The sequence below is a fragment of the Physeter macrocephalus genome, chromosome 11, assembly GCF_002837175.3.
Source record: "Physeter macrocephalus isolate SW-GA chromosome 11, ASM283717v5, whole genome shotgun sequence".
Taxonomy (NCBI): domain Eukaryota; kingdom Metazoa; phylum Chordata; class Mammalia; order Artiodactyla; family Physeteridae; genus Physeter; species Physeter macrocephalus.
The window spans coordinates 96,368,018-96,388,438 of record NC_041224.1 but is presented as its reverse complement, the minus strand read 5'-3'; the positions used below and the strand labels follow the sequence as shown (position 1 = coordinate 96,388,438).

The 20,421-nt window shown below is 54.9% G+C and overlaps 2 protein-coding genes across 2 annotated transcripts in view; both read right to left on the bottom strand.

Moving 5' to 3' along the window:
- Nucleotides 1–1,387: 1,387 nt before the first annotated feature.
- Nucleotides 1,388–15,249, bottom strand: PLA2G4F (phospholipase A2 group IVF). Its single transcript, XM_007120519.4, is given in 24 exon segments — nt 1,388–2,337; nt 2,615–2,719; nt 2,722–2,800; nt 3,343–3,526; nt 3,776–3,971; nt 5,017–5,124; nt 5,237–5,357; nt 5,359–5,375; nt 5,600–5,714; nt 6,617–6,839; nt 7,097–7,133; nt 7,136–7,226; nt 8,870–9,005; nt 9,192–9,229; nt 9,429–9,542; nt 9,631–9,756; nt 9,758–9,801; nt 11,687–11,753; nt 12,231–12,273; nt 12,514–12,554; nt 13,068–13,196; nt 13,273–13,409; nt 14,011–14,083; nt 15,125–15,249. Coding segments are annotated over 24 exon segments (2,556 nt in total). The 5' UTR covers nt 15,236–15,249; the 3' UTR covers nt 1,388–2,116.
- Nucleotides 15,250–17,140: 1,891 nt separating this feature from the next.
- Nucleotides 17,141–20,421, bottom strand: part of VPS39 (VPS39 subunit of HOPS complex) — a 51,784-nt gene continuing 48,503 nt past the window's right edge. Inside the window, exons 24-25 of the mRNA XM_024115465.3 lie at nt 20,269–20,360; nt 17,141–19,225 (exon numbers count right to left, since the gene is read on the bottom strand). Of these exons, the coding sequence (XP_023971233.1) occupies nt 19,150–19,225; nt 20,269–20,360 (168 nt within the window). The 3' untranslated portion in view covers nt 17,141–19,149. The remainder of the gene's footprint in view (nt 19,226–20,268; nt 20,361–20,421) is intronic.

Sequence of the window (20,421 nt, the reverse complement as noted above, 5' to 3'; positions counted from 1 at the left end):
TCACCGCGCCATTGCATGGCCAGTGACCTGACCAGGAGCCGTCACAGCCCAGAGCTTGTACACAACCCTCTCAGACATGAGATGACGATCAAGAATTACCAAATATATAAAGAAGGTAAAGCCCATGAAGGAGAGGCGACAAAGAACCTACCCCAAGGAAACTGTTCACGTAACAATCAGGAAAATACCATGAAATGCACATATTGACACCATCTGAGGGAAGTGGTGAAGCATTTCCGTGCAATGAAAACAAATAGTTTTGGAAGATCTTATTAGGGAACTTAAACAGGGAAATGTGACAGTCAAAAGTTAAACAAAAACCCCCAAAAGATGGATAGAGAAGCAGGCTGGACACAGGTGGAGTATATATTTGTGAACCAAAAAGTCATGCAAAGAAAATCCCCAGAATGTAGCACAAATGAAAAAAATAGTATGTGTAAAAGGAAAGTTTAGGGATACAGAGGATCGATTCATACATTTCAATATCTATTTAATAGGAATTCAGAAAGAGAGAACGAAGAAGAGTAGTGTTTTGATACAATTGGTAGATAATTTCTTAGAGCTTCAAAAAGACATGAATCTCGAAATCGAAAGAGGTCACTGATTTTTTTTAAGTTCCCACTTTAGAAAAATCATAGTGAAACTTTTGAAAATCGAAGACAAAGAGAAAACCCTAAAAATTAAGTAAAGATAAATTACCTACAATGGGATGAGAATTCAGCTGACATCAGGCTGCCCATTGGCAATATGCAATGCAAAGAGGCATTAAAATCTGAGTAGATGTAAGCCTGAACCAAGAATTTTACCCTAATCCAGACTATTATAAGTCAGGGCAAGAAGAGACAATTCCAGACATATCAGAACTCAGAAGGTTTTACATTCCACAGATCCTCCACTATAGAACTATCCAATTTTGCACTCCAACAAAAAGAAAGATAAACCCAAAAGGAAGACAGCAGGTCAAAGGATAAAGACTCATAAAAGATGTGTAAACACCAGCTAACCAGATAGCCTATCTCAAGAGCAATTGTCCCCAGTGAGCAGACATGAGAGAACCAAGCTACCCCGACCCCGTGCCAGCCAAAAGCGCTGGCCCTTTTGAAGCCCAGCTCCCTCAGCACCCACCCCCACCCGGTTCATGTCCAGCTGGAGGCCTGGGGGCACAGGCCAGGCTGGGGGCACAGGCTGGGATCTAGATACCTTCCTCCCAGCTGGGAGCCAGAACTAGGACCTTCTTCCCAGAGTCAGGATGGGTGAGGCTTTGTCACATAAGTTCCCTGATTAGAAGAGGAATTGTGACTTTGGCCCTGGAGAGCATGCGTGTGTGTGTGTGTGTGTGTGTGTGTGTGTGTGTGTGTGTGTGAGGGGGGAGGGGGAGGGGGAGGGGGAGGGAGAGAGGCTGTAGTCAAAGAGAGCACTCCTGGCAGAGGGGAGTGTCGAGTGAGTAGTGAGTATGGCAGCCGGGCCACTGAAGGGCCCCAGGCGGCTCAGCGCTGGGTGGGGTGTGGGTGAGAAGAGGCTGCAGAGGCCCTAGCCAGAGGGAGAGGGCATGAAGACCTCCACACTAAGCCCAGTCAGGGTGGATCTCCTTTGCACACACCTAAAATCTGCCCATGCTGGAGAGGCTCCAGATATTTGGAAGGTCCCAGGTGGGTCAGAAGAAATGATAAACAGATCCCCCAGAGAGAGAAACAGATCCCCCAGATCGCAGGGGTACTTCTGTGAAAAAGGCAGGAACCCGGGACTCTGAGTTCCCAGCCAGGCTTCCTCTACCTCTGCCACTCCCTGGCAGCTGACAGGCCCCCACTAGGAACACGTACACACACACAGGTTCGTGTTCACTCTGCCCCTGATAAATGGATACGCCCTCTAGACACACCCATTTAGCTTCTGGGAAGGGTGAGACTATTTGCATGAGGTGGCAGATGTATCCCTGATAAGACAATGTGACCCAAGTTTAAAGAGCAAAGATGAGTAATTAGCAGGGGTACCCACCAGCTGGAGCCCAGCCAGGAGGGGATATCATCCCATGGGGTCCACCACCCCTCCCTCTACCAAGCCCTGGTCCGGAGCCCACAGTCCCTCCTCTGTCCCAGTCCCCCGACTCCAGCCCGGGTCAGCCTCCGGCCCTGTCCCCAGCCTGTCGCTGGCCCAGAGCCAGCCGGAGGGCCTGCTGCACAGTCTCCACGTTGTTCAGAACGTTGTATCGACTCAGGGCCACCAGCCGCTCAAACTCCTGGGGCTCGTAGATGAAGTTCATCGTGCCATAGGGGGTGTCTGGCCCATTGATGACAAAGTCCCCACAGGCTTTCTCCTCATCCGTTTGTCATTCCACACCTGCAGTGGGACGGGGAGAGAGGCCGGGCTCGGGCACTCTGCGGCTAGGAGCTGCCAGTCCAGAAGCCCCCCTTCCCTAGAGCATCTGGCTGGTCTGTGGGCTCTGCTTGGGGCCACAACTCAGCTCTCTCGCCCACCGGGAGGAGCCGGGCCAGTGTGCATGCTGAGTCCAGGAAGCAGTGGCCAGCTCGGGGCCTCCAGGAGGTACACTGTCCTGGGTCCAGCACCCCATCACCACCCCGGGGCTCCGTGGGCCAGACCCAGACCTTCCCGTCACCTGGGGCCAGGTGTGTGCGGAAGGTACGGTTGACCAGGGGGAAGTGCAGCACGATGGGTGAGCGCAGGTCCTTGGCCTTGGCAAACAGGTAGCATTCACGGGGGTCTTCAGGTCCTCAGGGGACACCTCAGTGCTGGGGAAGGAGATGCCTCGGTCCAGGCAGTACTTCCCTGTCATCTCTAAGACCTGGGCAGACACCCAGCCCTGTGAGCTTCCGGACCTGCCTGAGGTGCCCTGGACTCACGCTGGCCCAGGCTTCAACGCGGGCCCTGTCTCCCAGCAGCCGAGTGACTACAGGCAGCAAGAAGAGAACCCGCATCCGGGTATGCAACCTGTCCATCACCCCACAAGCCTCGAGGGAGCCGCTGATAGAGACTCCCTGGAGGGACCCTGATGGCTCTGTTGTTACCATAGCAACAAAAGGACAGCAAACCTGAACCCAGGCCCAGATAGGAGCAAGGAATCCTATCAGGAACAGCAGGGTCCAGAACAATGCTCTGCTCTTCACCGGGATAAAGGCTCCTGAGGACTCCCTCTGGCCTCCTCTCCTGAACCCCACTCTCCTCCATCACCTCAGCAGTCCTCCTCTTCCAGCTGGGGAGACCAATGCTGCTAGCGGTGTTCACAAGGTGCCTGCCCACAGCTCAGCACCCAGGCCCTTCTCAAAGGGTGATCCCCCAACACCCAGCCAGGCTGCCTTAGCAAGGACCCCCCACCCCGCACCGTACCTCAAAAGGGGCATCCAGGGAGTAGTCGAAGGACAGAATGAGGTCCACGGCTCTCTGCGGCTGCAGGCTCAGCGGGAACGGAGAGTTGATGGCAAAGCCTCCATCCACCAGGTACAGACAGTCCCGCATGGGAGTTAGCTGGTTGGGGAAGGCGTCCGGGTGCGAATCTGCACAAAGACAAATGCTTGCTCTTTGCAGCAGCCCTCTTCTCTTCGCACTGGGAACGCCCCTCTGTTGAGAGCTCTCCTCTTCCTACAGTCACGGGGTCTCCCACCACAGCCCCCGGCCTGCCTTCCAGCACAGTCATCACCATCCTTCCCCCACTGGCCCCTGGGCAGCAGGAGCCCCCCCAGCCCCCAGGTCAAAAGGCAGCACTGGCCCCAGGGAGCCAGAGGCACAGGCAACAGGCAGGACCCCGCCCAGAGCAGCACACACTTTCCAGGCCAAAAACTCCCTGCCAGACACATAGTCCTTGTGCAGGCAGAGGCCCTGGGTGAAGTTCGAGTTCTGGGCTGAGGTAAAGCGGTAGGTGAATATGTCCAGCACAGCCTGGGAGAAGGGCCCTTGGGGGGTGAAGAGCCTGGTTTGCAGCCTCGCTGGGTCGTGCAGCTGGAGCTTCTGGCGGTCGTCTAGGTGGGGGTGGGATGGTGAAATACCATGAGAAGCCCTCCTTTGTCCAGCGGTCCTCACATCTCAGGGGAGCCCCTCTGTCTCCTCCCCACGTCTCTCCTCCTTCCCCACCCCGCCTCCCGGGTCTCTGACCACTGCTTCCCCGAACCCCTTTTAAATGACTTTTTCTTTCACGTTCCCCACGTTTTGAAAGTTGACATGCACGTATTAAAAAAGTTGAAAGTTGACATTGCATGTATTAAACAACATCACCTACCCTTAAAGTTGCGTGTGCAACTTCCAATCAGAATTTCACCCATTAAGCACCCACTGAACAGTTACCATGTGCTGTGGCGGCCACTGTGCTGGGCTCGGGGATGCAGAGGTGAACGGGGCCCGGCTCTGGCCCTCCAGGGCTCACGGCCTACTTAGGGGAGAATCTAAAGAGGTAATAAATGGTGACAGTGTCCCAAGGGAAGGACAACATGGTATGTGCCTACGGTTCTAGGGAACCTTGGTGGTCAGACCCTCGATCAGCCTGGAGGGATGGACTGGAACAGAGACGCCCCCTGACAAAATGATGTCTGAGCTGAACTTTAAGAACTGAGCAAAAGTTATCCAGGGAAGAAAAGTGGGAAAGGTATTCTACGCAGCAGGGAGCTCATGGGTCATTTAAGGAGCGGGCTGAAAGGGAGCTCTGAGGTGGGGGGACAGAGTGTCAACCAGATACCCAGTGGCCCTGGGCTGAGTTGATCTAATGGGAGCCCAAGTGCAGAATTAAAGGCACAGGTTTATCATGGAGCACTCACAACTCCCACTAGATTTTCTGACATGGGCTCCCCACCCCTTAGCCTCTCTGTAGACCTCTGGGCATCCAGAGACCCTAAGCTAGAAGTCATTTTCTCAATATTTCTCTGAACCGAATAGGACATCCAAGTCCTTCACTGCCCCCTCCCTCATTCCTCATGCCTCTGCCAGGGCCCTGTTGCTGGAAAGAGGTATTGCGGGGGCTGGCGGCGGTGGGGGTGGAGGGGAGGTTTGGGAGAGCAGGCTCTCTGCCCTCACCTGTGATGTTTACACTGCCTCTGCACCTCTGTAGGAAGCTGAGGCCCGAGCCGGCAGTCTTCAGGAAGATCTCATCCAGGCTGGCTGCAAAGGCACTGCCCCATATACCTAAGGAGAAAAGCAAAGCCCCCGGCCCTCACAAGTCCTCCACCGGCGCCACCAACTCAGGGCCCGGCGCCTGCCCTGTCCCCATGTCCCCAGCCCTCTGGCCTAGACTCACCCTGCAGGTAGCAAACCCGGGGCTCGAGGCGGAGCTGCAGCAGTCGCCCCATGAAGAACTCTGAGCTAAAGAGTTCAGTGAGAACATAAGCGCCATACTTGGGTAAGCCGACCTCATGGGGGGGTGAACTCGCACCACTCTGGGGGCGCAAAGAGAAGGGAATGTCGCCGGGGGCTTCCCACCAGGACCCCACGCTTCCCCCGAGCCCTGGTGCCTGAGCAGGAATCTTTGCCTTGTCAAGAGCAGGAGGCAGCAAGCCCACTGTGCTCCAAGGCTCCCACCTGTGCCCTGACAGCCCTGGCCTCTACATCCTCACACCGATCATTGCTCCCACCTGCTTCCTAGGTCCCCACACCCGGGCACCTGCAAAGCCTTCCCCACTGATGCTGCTGCGGACGTTGACACTGGCGTAGATTGGGTAAGGGTTCTGGCCCTGGCTGACCGCCTCCTGCTGGTCAGACAGCTTGGCAGGATTTTCCTGGTCAGGAAAGAAGGGAGGCCACTTGGCCTTTGGGGAGTTCCCTTTCCCCATCCCCATGGCCTGAGGCTCAGCACCCTGCAGGTGTGGCGTGCCCACGAGACTTTGGTTGCTAAGGCCAGGGCTCTAGAGACAGCTCTCTAAGGGACAGGCTTTGGGCTGCAGCAGAGGTGAGGCCACATGGAGTTAGTGCAATTCCAGGGGCTTTGGACCCCCTTCCTTCGAATTCAAGAAAGCCTATCAGAACCCAAGGGAGTCAAGTGACAGTTTTAAAGGAATAACTGAAAATCCAATCTACTTTCTTTGAAAAAGTAAATCACTAGAAAACATGTATTCTTTTCTTAGACATCACATTCATAACAGATAGCCACACACCAGTGGGGCAGGCCCCGCAGGCCCCCAGGGCTGAGAACCTCGCTCAGCTCTAATCCCATCTCCCGATGCATGCTGGGCCTGCAGTTCTAGGAGAAGCCACCAGGTGGCGTGAATCATGCCTGCTTGGCCGTCGGGCTGGAGTGGCATTCTGCCTCAGCAGGAGGTTGGAATCATTTGGGACACTTTCAAAGCACACTTGTACTCGGGCTCGACTCCTCACCAACCAAAACCAGTATCTCTGGAAGTGAGACCTAGGCATGGTGTTTTTGGAAATCTGTACAGGTGATTCTAATATGCAGACAGACCTGAGAACAGCAGACCAGCCTCTCCCTCCCAGGGGTTAGAGCCAAGGTGAGATGAAGCGTGTCAGCCCACCCAGAGATCCCACCCCTTGCCCCCAGGGAGCTCACACTTAAAGGATAGCTTTGCAAATCTCAGATCTTAGCCTAGTGGGTAAGGCAGAACTAAGTGCTGGTGGGGCAGGGTGGACAGGAGCCATGTTCATCTATTACCTGCTCTTCTCTTACCTCCTGGTACAGGAACTATTCAATGAGAAGCCCCCAGAGGTCGATGAGGGAAGCGCTGTGGCCACTGCTTTCCCAGATCCCCAGTTCCTGGGCATAGTACTGCAGGCGTTCCATGGACATTGCCCCCATCTTACTGCTGCAGACCCGAGCCTGGGCGTGCTCAATAGGGCCCTGCAAGGCCACCTGGGACCAGGCTGGGTCCTTGCAGAGTGTGGAGATGCACCTGGGCATGGAGGGAATTAGGAGCGTGGGAGCACAGTAAGGGGAGAGAGGGATACAGGTGTCTCTGAGTCACCCCTCCTCCCCCATCCCTTGCACCCACTGGCCTGCACCACCCACTCAGAGGGCCCTGGGGACTCAGTCCCTTCCTGCCCTTCCTGACCCCTTTGGATCCCCGTCCCTCCCCACCAGCTCACCAGGTCATACCTCTGCCTCTTCAGGGCTCTCCTTTTTTTTTTGCCCTGCCCCTACCTCACTTACCAGGTGGACCCAGAGACTCCGCTCAGATAGGTCACAGGACGCCGAGCTCCTGTAGCCCAGCCAGGCTGCTGTAGAGGGAAGACATGGCTCGGGTTCCACCTCCTGAACCCAGCGCGGCCACCACGGGCACCTGGGCACAATAATAATCATGATAACATCTACCCCCACTATTGTTCATATATTATTGCTTAGCATATCAGATATTGGTCTAAGAGCCCAACTTGTATTATCTCTTTCAGTCTTCAAAGAAACCCAATGGCATCCCCACTTTACAGGTGAGGAAACTGAGGTACAGGAAGGTTAGATAATGTGCCCACAATCATACCATCAGTAAGTAATGGGCTGTCAGACTGAAGCAGTATAACCTCAGAGATGGCCCTTAACATTATACCAGGAAAGTATGTACCTGGGAGGTATATTGGATTCACTCAAAACAGCTAAAGCAGGGTTTCTCAACCTTGGCACTGTTGGTAATTTTGGGCCAGATAATTCTTTACTGTGAGGAACTATCCTGTGTGTTATAGGACGTTTGGCAGCATTCCTGACCTGCACCCGGCAGATGCCAGTAGCATCCCTCTCCCCTCCCCTAGTTGTGGCAATGTCTCTAGACAGTGACAAATGTCCCCTAGGTGGGGGGCGGGGATGAGATTGCTCCCAGCTGAGAACCACAGAACTGAAGTGACAAAGACCAGCAGGCAGCCTGACCTGCCCCAGGTACGAGAGGTCCCCAGATGTCTCTTGAGGATCAGAGGTGCCTGGTGGGATCAGACTAGAAGCTTTTGGGCTGCTCAGCTTTGCTACGAAGGTTTGGTTCATTCCACACCAGACTTCGGTTCCTTTCCCTGTCCTTCCTTTCTTCCCCTGTCTTGAAAAAAATGCTCCCTGGACATTGCCCCACAAGGTCACTATCCCTCCAGAGCTCTGGAGAAGACAGAGCTCCCTGAAGGCAGGTCTGTGCCCTCTCTACCCTCCACCCACAGATCGGAGATGGGGCACAGAGCAGGCATTACCAGATGAGTGGTAGGCTTGCTCAGCTTGTCAGCACTGGGCACAGGCTATGTCTCCTTGTACATTTGCAGCCAAAAGGAAGCCACCAGCCTGTCCCTGATTTACCACAGGTCTCCCCCTCAGCACTGCCTTTCCTCCTGCCTCCACTTTCAAATCCCTTTGTCCTGTTATGGACTGAATTGTGTCCTCCCCAAATTCATATGTGGAAGCCCCCATGTGACTCTCTTTGGAGAAAGGGCCTATACGGAGGTAATATAGGTCATGTGAGGTCATAAGGGTGGGGCCTTAATCCCCATAGGACTGGTGTCCTTGTAAGAAGAGGAAGAGAGAGAGAGATTCCCACAAACCCCTGCACGTGCACAGAGGAAAGGCCGTGTGAGGACACAGCAGGAAGGTGGCCGTCTACAAGTCAGGAAGAGGCCTCGTCAGATACCAACCCTGATGACACCTAGATCTTGAACTTCCAGCCTCCATGTGAGAAAATAAATGTCTGTTGTTTGAGCCACCCAGTCTGTGGCATTCTGTTATGGCAGCCTGAGCAGACTAATACACCTCCCTTGGCTGGGGCCGTTCAGCCCTCGTTCATATGGGGTCGTGACTCTCCCGATTGTGCCCGTCAGCTCAGGCAAACGGGCCTGCCCCCTTCTTCCCCTGGTCCCCACACTTCCTCAACGCTTCCTGTCACCTCTTAGACACACAGTCCTCTCAAGGAAGAGGTTGGATTTGGCCCCAGCAACTCTGGTGTCTGGCTCCTCCATCCCATACCTGGTTACTGTCGGGAGCCTGGCTCGATCCCAGCACCTGCTGTAGGGCCTTGGACACGACGTGCTTCCTCTTATCCAGAAAGTCCTGTTCCCCGTCACAGAGGTCAAAGCCAAGACGCAGGTCCAGGTCCCCAGAGCTGCCTCAGAGGGGGTGGGGGTGGGGTACTGGGTGACTGTTCAGTGGAGGAGAGCCTTCGGCCAAACCCATTTTCACGGGAGCAGACAGATGCACACCCCGTGGAACCTCCCAGAAAGATGCCATGGGACCCAGTCACCCCCAACGCCCGCTGAGCGGTAGGCAGGAGAGTCTCCACGCCGCTCACCTCACTTCTGCCTGCACACTCATAGCCACCTCCTGGCCCTGGAAGAGACAACAGCCCATCCCTGAGCGCACTGAGAGGGACTCGCATTTGCAGCCCCGGTTGCTCTGGTAATTCTGGCCCAGGTGTGGACGCCATGGCTGGCCTGATCTTGACCCCCTCGCAGGCCTCCTCCCCCAGACCTTTTGTGGGGGTCACAGAGCAGGCAGGGGCCCCTCAGGCACCCAGACACAGCCTTACCTCCCCCAGGGCCACGACATGATGCTTCTCCCGACCTAGGGCCAGAGAGAAGAGCAGGATGGCCCCCTCGCCCAGCTTGCTGGTCTGGGCCTCCAGCTCAGCACTTGGGCCGCTCTGCAGAGAAGAAAACACCCAGGAAAAGGGGCCTCGTCCAGGCTGGATGGATTCTGTCGTCTGCCCCTTCCCAGGCTCCGTCACTCACCTGCAGGACCGTGAGCTTCTCTCCCAGCTCCACCTCCAGCCTGGAACTGAGCACTGGGTTCACGTGGAAGGTAAACGTGTCTGGGAGGCCTGCCTCCAGGGGAGGCTGCAGGGGCAAGAGCTGGGGGCTTCTCGTAGGCCCCAGGCACTGCCAGCCGAATCTGCCTGGAGCCTGGGAGCAGAGGGCCTAGGTGAGTGCCAGGTGAGGGGGTGAGAGTGGGGTGTGTGTGGCCCGGGACGGTAGCACGTCGAGCAGCAACTCCCCTTTCCTTCCTTCCCCTTGGAAGTGCCAGTTCATCGCTCTGCTCGCTCTCTGGCATTGGGCCCTGCAGACATCATGAAGGACACTCGGGGTCCTCTAACCTGCTCTGGTCAGAACTAGAAGCCCGGGATGGGGACGGCACACACAGCGCTCGGGGAAGGGCCCCTGTCCGGAGCTTATGAGGCTGAGGATTTTGAGATTATTATATTAAGTATATAAAATATAATTCTATAATTACCATATTATAATGATCAGATATTAATTATTAATTACCAGTTTTCAACTTGTAGTTCCCCCTTTTTTGCTGCATTCAAGTCCCGTGCTCATTGCCTTGGGGGAGGTTTGTGGCCAGAGAGAAAGCAAACAGGCTGCACGTTGTTTCCAAAGCATAAGCCCTTGGGTGAACATAGAGGGTTTGCAGGGGGTGTAAAAGGAAGAAGTGGGTTCGTGGCACAGAGAGGGTAGGCTTGGGGAAGCGGAGGAGAGCCAGCCCCGGCCTGGTGAGGCCAGCTGGGGGGAGGCAGAGAGAGGCCTGTGGGCCCAGGAGCAGCAGGGCCCACCCTGTTCCTGCAGCTTTCTGGAGAGCAGGCAAGACCCCAGAGAGAAATGGCTACACATGACACCCAGGAAGAGGGGACTCCAGACAGACCCACGAAAGAGCCCCTAACGCCTCAGGAACCGACGTCCAAATGGAATCCCCGTCCCTACATGCCCTCCTTAGCACTAAATGAGACCTGGGGACTTGACATGACCAGGGGTGGGAGGGAATTAGAGAAAATAAGGAAAGTGATCCTTCTCTCATATCACGGTTTACAGACTGAGATTGATAAGGGCTGTTCACAGTCAGAAACAACAGAAGCTGTGGTGGGGAGAGCAGATGGGCCCCGGGTGTCACAGACCTGGGCCTGGGCCTAGCTCTACCGCTTACTGGCTGTGTGACCTTAACAAAGTTTCTTCTCTGAGCCTCAGTCTCATGAATTAAAGGAGGATAATGACTGTACCTACGTTAACGAGGTTGTTATGAGGATTAAAAGGTAACACACTGTAAAATGCTTAGGCCAGTGACTGACTCATAGTAAGTGCGCCATGTTACCTGGGCACGACTCAGCCCGTAGGCTCAGACTCCCAGTGTCGGAGAGGACCTTAGCTGTCACGCAGCCTCCGCTCGCCTCCCAAAGCTGGAACCCCTCCCGAGTGGCTGTCCCCTGTGGCAGACAGCCATGGCCCCAGTTCTTCACTTCTGGAGTTCTGTTTGCCATGTGGCCTTGGTTTCTCTCACTAAAGAGGTTGGCTATATTCCTTGCCCTCCAACTTAGAGTCAGCCTTGTGCTTGTTTTGGCTAACAAAATGTTAGTGAGGGCTGTGATGTGACCAAAGGCTCAAAAAGCACTTGCTCATCCGGCCATGTGCTCTTGCACCTCTGCCAATGTCTTAAGAACATGCCCAGGCTTGTCCGCTGGTCACAGGAGGTGGATGAGGGACATGGGAGCAGAGCCAGGTCACTCCACCAAGCCCAGCCTAGATCAGCCATGCCCCAGCTGACCACCAGATGTGTCTGCCACTGAGATTTTGTGGGTGTCTTTTGTACAGCAGTAGTTGAACCGATACAGCCTCTGTGCTTGAATACTTCCAGGGACAGAAATGTACTGCTTCTGGAGGCAATCCATGTCATCCTTGGTCAGCTTTCAGCAGTGAAAAATTAAGGACTTTCTGCCCCAGACCCATCTTCTTGAAACCAGCAGCCCCCAATCCCCCAGGAGAGAAGGCAAGACCCAAGGCCACTGACCAGACTCACCATACTCTTGATGTGGGGCTGTCCCATCTCCCCTGAGGGTGCCCTGGATTCTCAGACAGGGCTGAGCCTGAGGAAAGCAGAGGCCTGTGGGAGCCAGACAGTCCACAGGGCCCTCCCTGCACAGGGCCTGAACCAGGATGGAGGGAGGGAAGGGTATCTGGGGCAGGGTCGAGCTAACATCCTTCCCAGGGCCTGTGCCTTATGAGCAGGGGTCTTCTGTCACAGTCCCCCTCCCAGGACTCAGAGGAAGTGGTCCCTGGTGGGAAAGGGGGAGGAGATGAGGGGCCCTGACGTGGCTCCTTGGCAGACTCAGAAGCCAGGTGAGCAGTGTGCTGTGCACAGGTGGAAAGCCTGGCTTCTGGGCTATTCCATCAGGTGGGAGGCAAGGTGCCCCCTTGTCCCTGGAGGTACCTCCCAGCACATCTCCCCTCTGAGGAGAGGTTGAGTGTCCTTCAGACAAGTGGGCATGATGGGCTCAGTCGTGGACTCCCCAATCCCCCGTCCCCCAGCCCTGGGCAGCCCCAAGCTGGCCACCCCTACTCACCACCAGGACCCCATTATTGATGACTTCAGACGCCGGCACCTGGCTACAGAGGATGAGGGGCTCAGGGGATGCCTGAATCCCTCAAGATGGCTATTACTACAATAATGTAACCAAAGCAGCTGGAAGAGCCTGGGGAGCACGGCAGGTTTGGGGGTCGTGGTGGGCATCAAGTTCAGGACATCCCCTCTCAGGCCAGGCCAACGCAGCACCTGGTGACTGACAGCTGGGAGCTTTGGGTGGGTCTCAGAGTAAATGGGAGGGTACAGCCTCCACCTGGACTCACCTGTCCTCCAAAACAAATTCCACCTGCAGCTCTTGTGAATCCTACATGGAGGGAGCAAGGGAGCACCAGTTTTCAAAGAGGTCCCAGAGCCTCAGGACCTTCCCCTCCCACCCCCAGTTCTACTCAGCTCCAGCGACTAGAAGGCCAGACTGATGTTGTGGCTGCTCGTGGGCACAGGACAGGGTAGCGACATCGCCACTAGGAGCTCCATCTGTTCAAGGCTGTGGACAGGCGCTGTTCTAGACACTGAGGATTCAGCAGTGACCGAGACACACAAAGCCCCTGCCTTCAAGGAGCCCATCTGACCACCAGATGTGTCTGCCACTGAGATTTTGTGGGTGTCTTTTGTACAGCAGTAGTTGAACCGATACAGCCTCTGTGCTGTATCCTTCCCTCAGGGAAGGAGTGCTCGTGGGAAAGCTTTGCGGGGTAATTGCTGCAGGGTGGAGGAGGGTCTGTCTTGGAGGTTGGGCCTGTGCTGATCGGGAGCCCCCTGTGCCAGGGCCTCTTCTCCCAGGACTGGGCTTGTTGCTGGCACTGGTGGAGCCACTCACCTGGTGGCTGAGTGGGAAGGTGTGTCTGTGCGGTTGGTGGGGCTTGAGGCTCCTCAGGTCAAACAGCAGCAGGGAGAGCTGGTCACTGTCCAGGACGTCCTTGTCATAGAGGGTGAGCTCCAGGACGTTCTGGGGGCAGGGCGGAGGGCAGGCACCTGGGAGGAGCCCTCTCCCTCCGCAGCCCCAGCCCCTCGCTGACCCTCACCTTCACGGCGCTGTGGACCCGGTAGTGGAAGGTTTCGTTCCGTTCGGGGTCACGGCAGTTGGCTACCACCCTTGTCTGGGCGGGGCTGGGGCACGCTGTGTGCAGCCACAGCTGCACGTAGCAGTCGGCTTTGGACACTGTAGGTGGGATGGGGAGGGTTCCTCAGCCTCTAGCTCTTATGGCTGGAAAGGTTGCCTGGAGGAGACTGGGGCTGGACAGGAAGGGGCAGAGGAGGGAGAGGAGGCTGCCCACATAGCAGGATGGGGCGGGGAGATGCGGGAGAGCCCATGTCCTTGACTCCGTCTCCACCAGTTACACCTCCCATTCAACTGAATGGAAATCCTGCTGCAGCCAATTCAAAAGGTCATGTGACAGCGCAGACCACTGAGTAATTCCCAGAAAGGGCCTGATTCAGGAAGCAAGCTCCCGCCCAGTGTGAGCACTGGCATGGAAACCCCTAGAGAGCAGACAGTAACTTGTGGCAGCAGCAGGCCTCACACTCTCACCCAGGCTGGCAACCTCCATGAGCCAGCCTCAGGGAGGAGGTGGTGGTCTGCACACTGCCTTCCCCTCCAGCTCCCGCAGCCTGCCCCGGGCTGTGGCCTGGGCTCCCTCACCAGAGAGCCCTCCATCCGCTCCACTCTAAACACACATGCACGCTTCAGGCCAGCCCCTGCTGAGCTCTGGGGAGGCCCCAGGGAGAGGAAGGGAGAAAGCATGAAATTGGGGGTCACTCACACAGGTCTGCACCCCGGATATTTCTGGCCCTCAGCACCTTCACCTGGAGGTCATAGTATGGGTGGGTCTCCCGCTGAAAGGACAGAACTCCGGGGACTCAGTTCCAGGTAGCTGGGTGTGAGGCCTGACCTCCCTGCCGTGGTGCCGACCCAGGGCTTCCCTTGTCCCATCGCAGAGCGGCAGCCTGGCCCAGGGTCACTGACGTCACTGTGCCAGGGACCCAGGAGGCCTCGACAGAGCAAGCGCTGGGAGCTGAGTGTGTTGGTGATGAACCTGACCTTGGAATCAGTCAGGCTGCGATCAAATCTAAGCTGCACTGTGGACTAGCTAAATGGCCTTGGGCAAGAGACTTGATTTCCCTGTGCTTTAGTTTCTCTGTCTCTAAAGTGGGGGTTATGATGATAATCTAACAGGGTTGTAGCAAGTTTTAAATGAGAAGTCGTACAAACTGCCTGGCATAAGTGCTTAATACATGTAGCCATTTTTACTAATTATGTTTATTATGCACCACGAACGTGCAGCCCCCCTGACTACAGTGCTGGGGCTGTAGCTTGAGAGTCAAAGCGAGACCTGGAGTGATGTGCTTAAGAAGATTAAGTATCAAAAGAGAAAACTGTGATGGACCCCACCCACTAGCTCCTGACAAAGGCTAGAAGACGGCCCAAGAGGGTGCGGGCAGGTAAAGGGAAACCAAGAGTCACCCAGCTGGTACTGGTCTGATGAGTCGCTAAGGAGACGGCAGCTTGGGCTCAGGAGAGATAACAGTAGACTGCAGCCTCCTGGGAGTGAGACTATCTCCTCCAGATCCCAGCGAGTGCCTCATTCCCCCCACTCCCTCAACCCCCAACCCCCATTCTACAGCCAGGCTAGGGCATACCGGGCAAAAGCCAGTCAGCTGCAAGTGTCACATGGCTTCCATTTCCTAACCGGGGGTGATTAACTTCAAGATTATTATTATTTGGCCAAGCTCTCTAAGCTCTACCAGGTAATCTGGAGCAAATCGGTCCTGGCCCAGATCAAAATGCATTCCCAGGGCTGGCCCCAGTCTCCACAGGGCCCTGTGCGCCCAGGACTCCTCCTGTCCACACCCCCCAGGGGAGATCAGGTACTTTACCCGCCACCGCCTCCACTGAGGTTCCCCCTTCTGTCTCTTCTGCAGCAACACCGCACCCACGAGGGGCAGTGCCTTGCCTGTCAGCCACCTGGGCCAGTGCGCCCAGAGCATGGCCGGGCAGCCTGGCTCCCGGCAGGAAGCCCTGCCTGCGCTCCTCTGGCTACACTGGCTGCTGGCTCAGGTCTGACAGGTAGCTAGAGTGCGGAGGGTGGAGCAGGCTGCTCTGCTGAGGACTCACAGCTGGGACTGGAGGTGGGGTTTGATGAGCTCCAGGAAGTGACTGGAGCCCAGTGTCCTCTAGCAGGAGGGACTTCAGACCCTCTCAAAGAGGATGAGGAACTGGCACTCTGGTTCCCAAACCTAGCCTCTGGTTATCATGGGGCTGCTTATGGAAAATAGATGCCTGCACCTTACTCCCCAGACGATTTGATTTAGAGGGTGTGGCTAGAACCCAGGTGTTTGTACTTCCAACAAGCCTTTTAGATGATGCAGACACAGGTGGTCCAGGGAACAGCAGAGCCAGAAAGTGCTGCATCAGGGGCCTAGGTTCCCCCAGCTATCAGAAGAGACTCTAACACCTCTCAAGTCCCACCTTCCCCACAGCTCTTAAGCAGAAACATGGAAATCTCTGGTTCCCACAGTGTTTCATCTGGACTCAAAGGTGTTTCTAATCCCTCAGGGCCTCTCTCATTTGTTCCCCAAACACTGAGAGGCTGCTGTGTGCCAGACGCTGCACTAGGCCCTGGTCCAAAGGTGAGGAGGGCCCAACCGTATCCTGAAGAAATTCAGACTCGTGATTCCCTGCTGTGGCTTCTAACTAGGACTCCTTCCTGAATCTGTGGAAATACCTGGATGGTCCAGGAACAGAAGTAGGGATATGGTCAGGTGGTATCGATAAAGGCAGGTAAAAACCAGCCTGCCTGTCCTTAAGCTACTAGAGATAAAGGCTTTAGAGGGTCCCCTTTGACCATCATGAGCCTTAAGCTGCAGGTGGTGTGTGATGCTCCCTTTTCTGCAGACCGCAGCCACCTAGGTGGCCAAGACAGGCACAGTTTCTGGAAGAAAGGATCTCTAGGGCAGTGAGCTGTTGGGAGATACATTTCTTTTCCTCAACCAAGACCCAGTCATCTCCACTCTCCTCCCCAGTGCCCGAGTTGGGAGACTGAAAAGATGACATTCCAAAATGAGGTGATTCAATTCTGAAATGAACTCTGAAAGCAAGTTCAGACCAGAAATTCCCAGAACTGCTGTTGGCAAGGTCCCAAGGGGGAGGGCGTGTTTCTGCTTAATTTGGAGCATGAGGCCAAGACCTGTGCTGGGGTCTCAGAAATGCCAGAGTTCCAGCCTCTTAGTGACCTGTATGCACAATGTGGAGGCCCTTGGAGCCACAGCAGGGGAGCCTGAGGGAGGGGCACGGAGCTAGCTGGGGGCAGAGCCAGGCCTGGCATCCAGGACCCCTGACTAATTAGAGTGCTTTCTGGGCTGTACCACACTCTCTCCTGGAAGTCATAGACCCCATGCCTCAAGAAAGTCATACCTCTTAGTCCCAGACGTTTTTTCATCCCCAGGGAAAACTCAGGATGGCCAGAGATGGCTCCAGAGAGGGACACAGAAGGACCAGATTGCCTTTTTGGAGCTGGCCAAAGTGGACCAACACTTCTCCACTTCTCAAACATCCCTAGGTCCCTTAATCCCACCAAGTCAACATCTTTCCTGCCTGTCCCAGTCATTGAGCTGCAGGAAGAGGAAGAAGCACAAGGCCGTAATATGTGAAGCGAAGGGCAAGTAGTTTGGATCAGCTAGATTTGCAGTGTCTACTAGCACTTTGTGATGCTGGAAATGTTCTGTATCTGTGCTGTCAATATCAGCTACACACTAGCTGTACTGGACGGCACACATCAAGACAGCAGTGTTATACTGACTTTTTTTCTCAGTCACTAATTGGATTAGTCTTCTCGATTATTAACATCTCATTGTTATTTTCATCAAATCCCACAGGAAAGGGGGAAAAAGAGACTCAGACAGCCTTGGTTTCGTACTTCATGATGTTTATTATGAGAGATCTTCGTCGTCCTCACTACAGAGCTTTCATCTCCAGCCTTCTCCACACCTCCACGGAGGGCAGAGAGTTCAGGAAAGGAGAATGGAGTTCAGGAAAACTGGGTCGTTTATGTATTCCAGAAGGGAAGGAAACACGCATTCTTCATTCTACTGCTTCAAACACGTGTGCCACACAGGTAGGGAGGTACACACACCGCAGGCGGGGAAGGCAGGGTGCACGGGGCGGGGCCAGTTTCTGCGGCTGCTCCCAGAGGAAGCTCGGTCCAAGCCGCTGCAAACAGGGCCCCGGGCAGCAATGCATCTTAGCGGGGGCGTGGCCAGTGGGACATGGATCTTGTGAAGCGCTGCTCGGCCTCCCAAACCTGAGCAGAGTGGCCTGCCTCTGTGAACGATGCTGACGGCCCTCACTCCGTCCCTTCAGACCCTCCGCAGAGAGCGTGCCTGGGAGGAGCCTCATCTACACCAGCAAGTCAGGCTGCAACACAGGCCCCAGATAGCACGGTGCTGGGGTTTAGAAAGGATCTCATGTCAAGGACAGGCCACTAGAACCGTGTCAGTATCGGGTGTTGTCACATACCCTCATTACTGTTAGAAACACTGGGGTAACAAGACGGTGCATCTACAAAATCCCCAGGAGGACAGGATGCAGGGCCGCTGTCCCTGTGTCCTCAGCCTGCAGTGCTAGGCACCCCTCCTGTGGGCTCTAGAGCCCCGTGGGAGGCAGGGTCTCCCCCGAACACGAACAAGTGCTCAGCGGATCTGGTGGTGAGTTACGTCACAAACTCCTGCCGCCAGCAGCTCGGCCGACTCTCGGCTGTCCCCGAGCACCTCACAAGCATGCCCTACATCACGTCAGTGTCAGCTCCTGATCTGATCGTTCTCTGTGTGCAGCAGAGATCCACCTACCTACCATATCCCAGAGCCATCCTCCAACCCCTGCAAAAGAAAGCTGGAGAACAATGGCCAGGCCAAGGTGTAAGGTAGGCGGATGACACTGCCTGGGAAGAGAAAGGTGTCCAGAGCACAAAGCACTCTGCTCAGAAAGCCTAAACCAACCTGCCCTGGGTGGCTGGTGGAAGAACCAGGAGCAGGAGCCTGTGGGGACACCTGCCAAGAGGTCACATACCCAGGGCCGCCCACCCTTAGAGCGACCATCACACTCAGCCCCGAGGGACCGAGAATGAGGCTCTCCTAAGCTTCCAGGCATAGCGCATACAGTCCAGGGAGGATCTATTTACAACACACCTGACAATCGAGCAATGTATTCCTAGAAACTGGGACTTCCTCTTGCTTCTCATTTTACCTTGTTTAAAATACTAGTTATTTCCGGTGTCAGGAAAATAGGAGAGAAAGCCTGGGTGGAGAGGTGGGGGGTGAGATAAAGGAAGAAAATAAGTAGAAAGTGAAGGAGACTGAAAAATAAAGAGCCGAATGGGGAGACTGGTGGGGGGACACAGGGTCAGCGACTACAAAGTGACCAGCATTACCTAGAGGACGGGCCATTTGGCCTTTGCAGCCAGAGGTGCTCTGGTACTCCAGGCATTCAGGCAGCCAAGCTGAGGGCTCCTGTGAAGTCCTGCATGTATCTTAATAGAAACCTTGGAATAAACAACCCCAGGGTTGCAAACACTTGAGACAGTTTCCTTATTTGGGTGATTGGAATGCAGAGACAGGATGGTGCCCTTCCCCATCTCCTCCTGTCCAAGCAGGTATAAAATTCTTCAGAATTGCCTGCAACATAATGGTATATAAGGTGTAACTAATTGCTTTTTCTATTAAAAGTCTGGCAACGCCAGAACACAAGTCTCATTGATTCAGAGATGTTCCACGGCACAAGGTAGCCAGCAGTGTCCAAATGGGGAGACTCCTGGTGGTGGCAGCAGCCCCCGATTCCCCAGGCCGGGGCTCTCCCCGCCTCTGGGATAAGCCGAGCTGTCCGCTGCTCAGTCTTCGGCTTGCTGGGCTCAGGTGTCAGCCGGGTTGACCTCTTTGGAGCAGAAATAGTGCACGACCACCCCATTGGGGTATCTTGCAAATGCACTGCAGGGAAGGAAAATGACCTGGGAGTGAGGACTGCCTCTAAGAGAAGACCACTTCTTACTGGAAAAGGCACCTTACCAGGTGCCATTCCAGAAGCCGCCCACCCTAACCACAAACAGCAGCCTGGCATCTCTGGATTTACGTAGCCACCACCTCTGTCAAATATCCAAACAGAGGATGAGGTCCACACCATTTGAGCGCATGGGGATATTTCTTACTGTCATCAATGTGCAAGCCTAGGCAGATGGGGCAGTACACCAGCCTGGCTCAGCAGCGGCTGAGAGCCGACTGCTCATCAGAACAAGTTTTGGGTAATTTTTTTTTTTTTAATATTTCTTTATTTATTTGGTTGCACCAGGTCTTAGTTGCAGCAGGTGGGCTCCTTAGTTGCGGCATGTGAACTCTTAATGGCAGCATGCATGTGGGCTCTAGTTCCCTGACCAGGGATCAAACCTGGACCCCCTGCACTGGGAGTGCGGAGTCTTATCCACTGCGCCACCAGGCAAGTCCCTTGGGCTAATTTTAACAAAGGACAGCAAGTCTTTCTAAAGAAAAGGATTCTTTCAGCCATATAAGAAAAAGGACAAATCATTCTTCTTTGAAGGAAAGGGGACTGACTGGAGTATATGCCGTAAAACAGAATGATGCTGCCTCAGGATTTTACTCAAGTCATGAGGCAGCAGGTTGAAAGACCTTTTTCTTCCTTCAGAGGTGTATCCTTAAAAGAGAAGGACTTCCTGTCCACACACAGCTCTCACACACACCCTGGCTACATCACAGTGTTTAGCTGCCAGAGGGGAAGGGCTTTATGGGCAAGGAGTCAAGAGCTCCATGCCATACATTTCAGGCCTTTAAATTCTCAAACCCCCTCCACACCCCCGTCAGACAACGTGGCCTGCCCTCTGGAGGCTCAAGAACTAAAAGCGGCCCGGAGAGTCTGCAGCTGCACTTTCCTCTTTGGTTAAGGGGCATAGGGGCATTTTAAATCCATCCTGAGCGTGACCCACATCAGAGCCGACAATGTAGCTGTGGATGAGGCTCACCTGTTCCCAATCTTCTTCTTACACACCATGCACACCTTCTCCTCTGTGATGATGCACTTCACCTGCTGGTGTAGAATCCGCTCTTCCTGGACCTGGGAGCAGAGAGATTGGGGGAAAAGTCCCACTGTCCAGCAGGTATTTAGAACAGAAGGA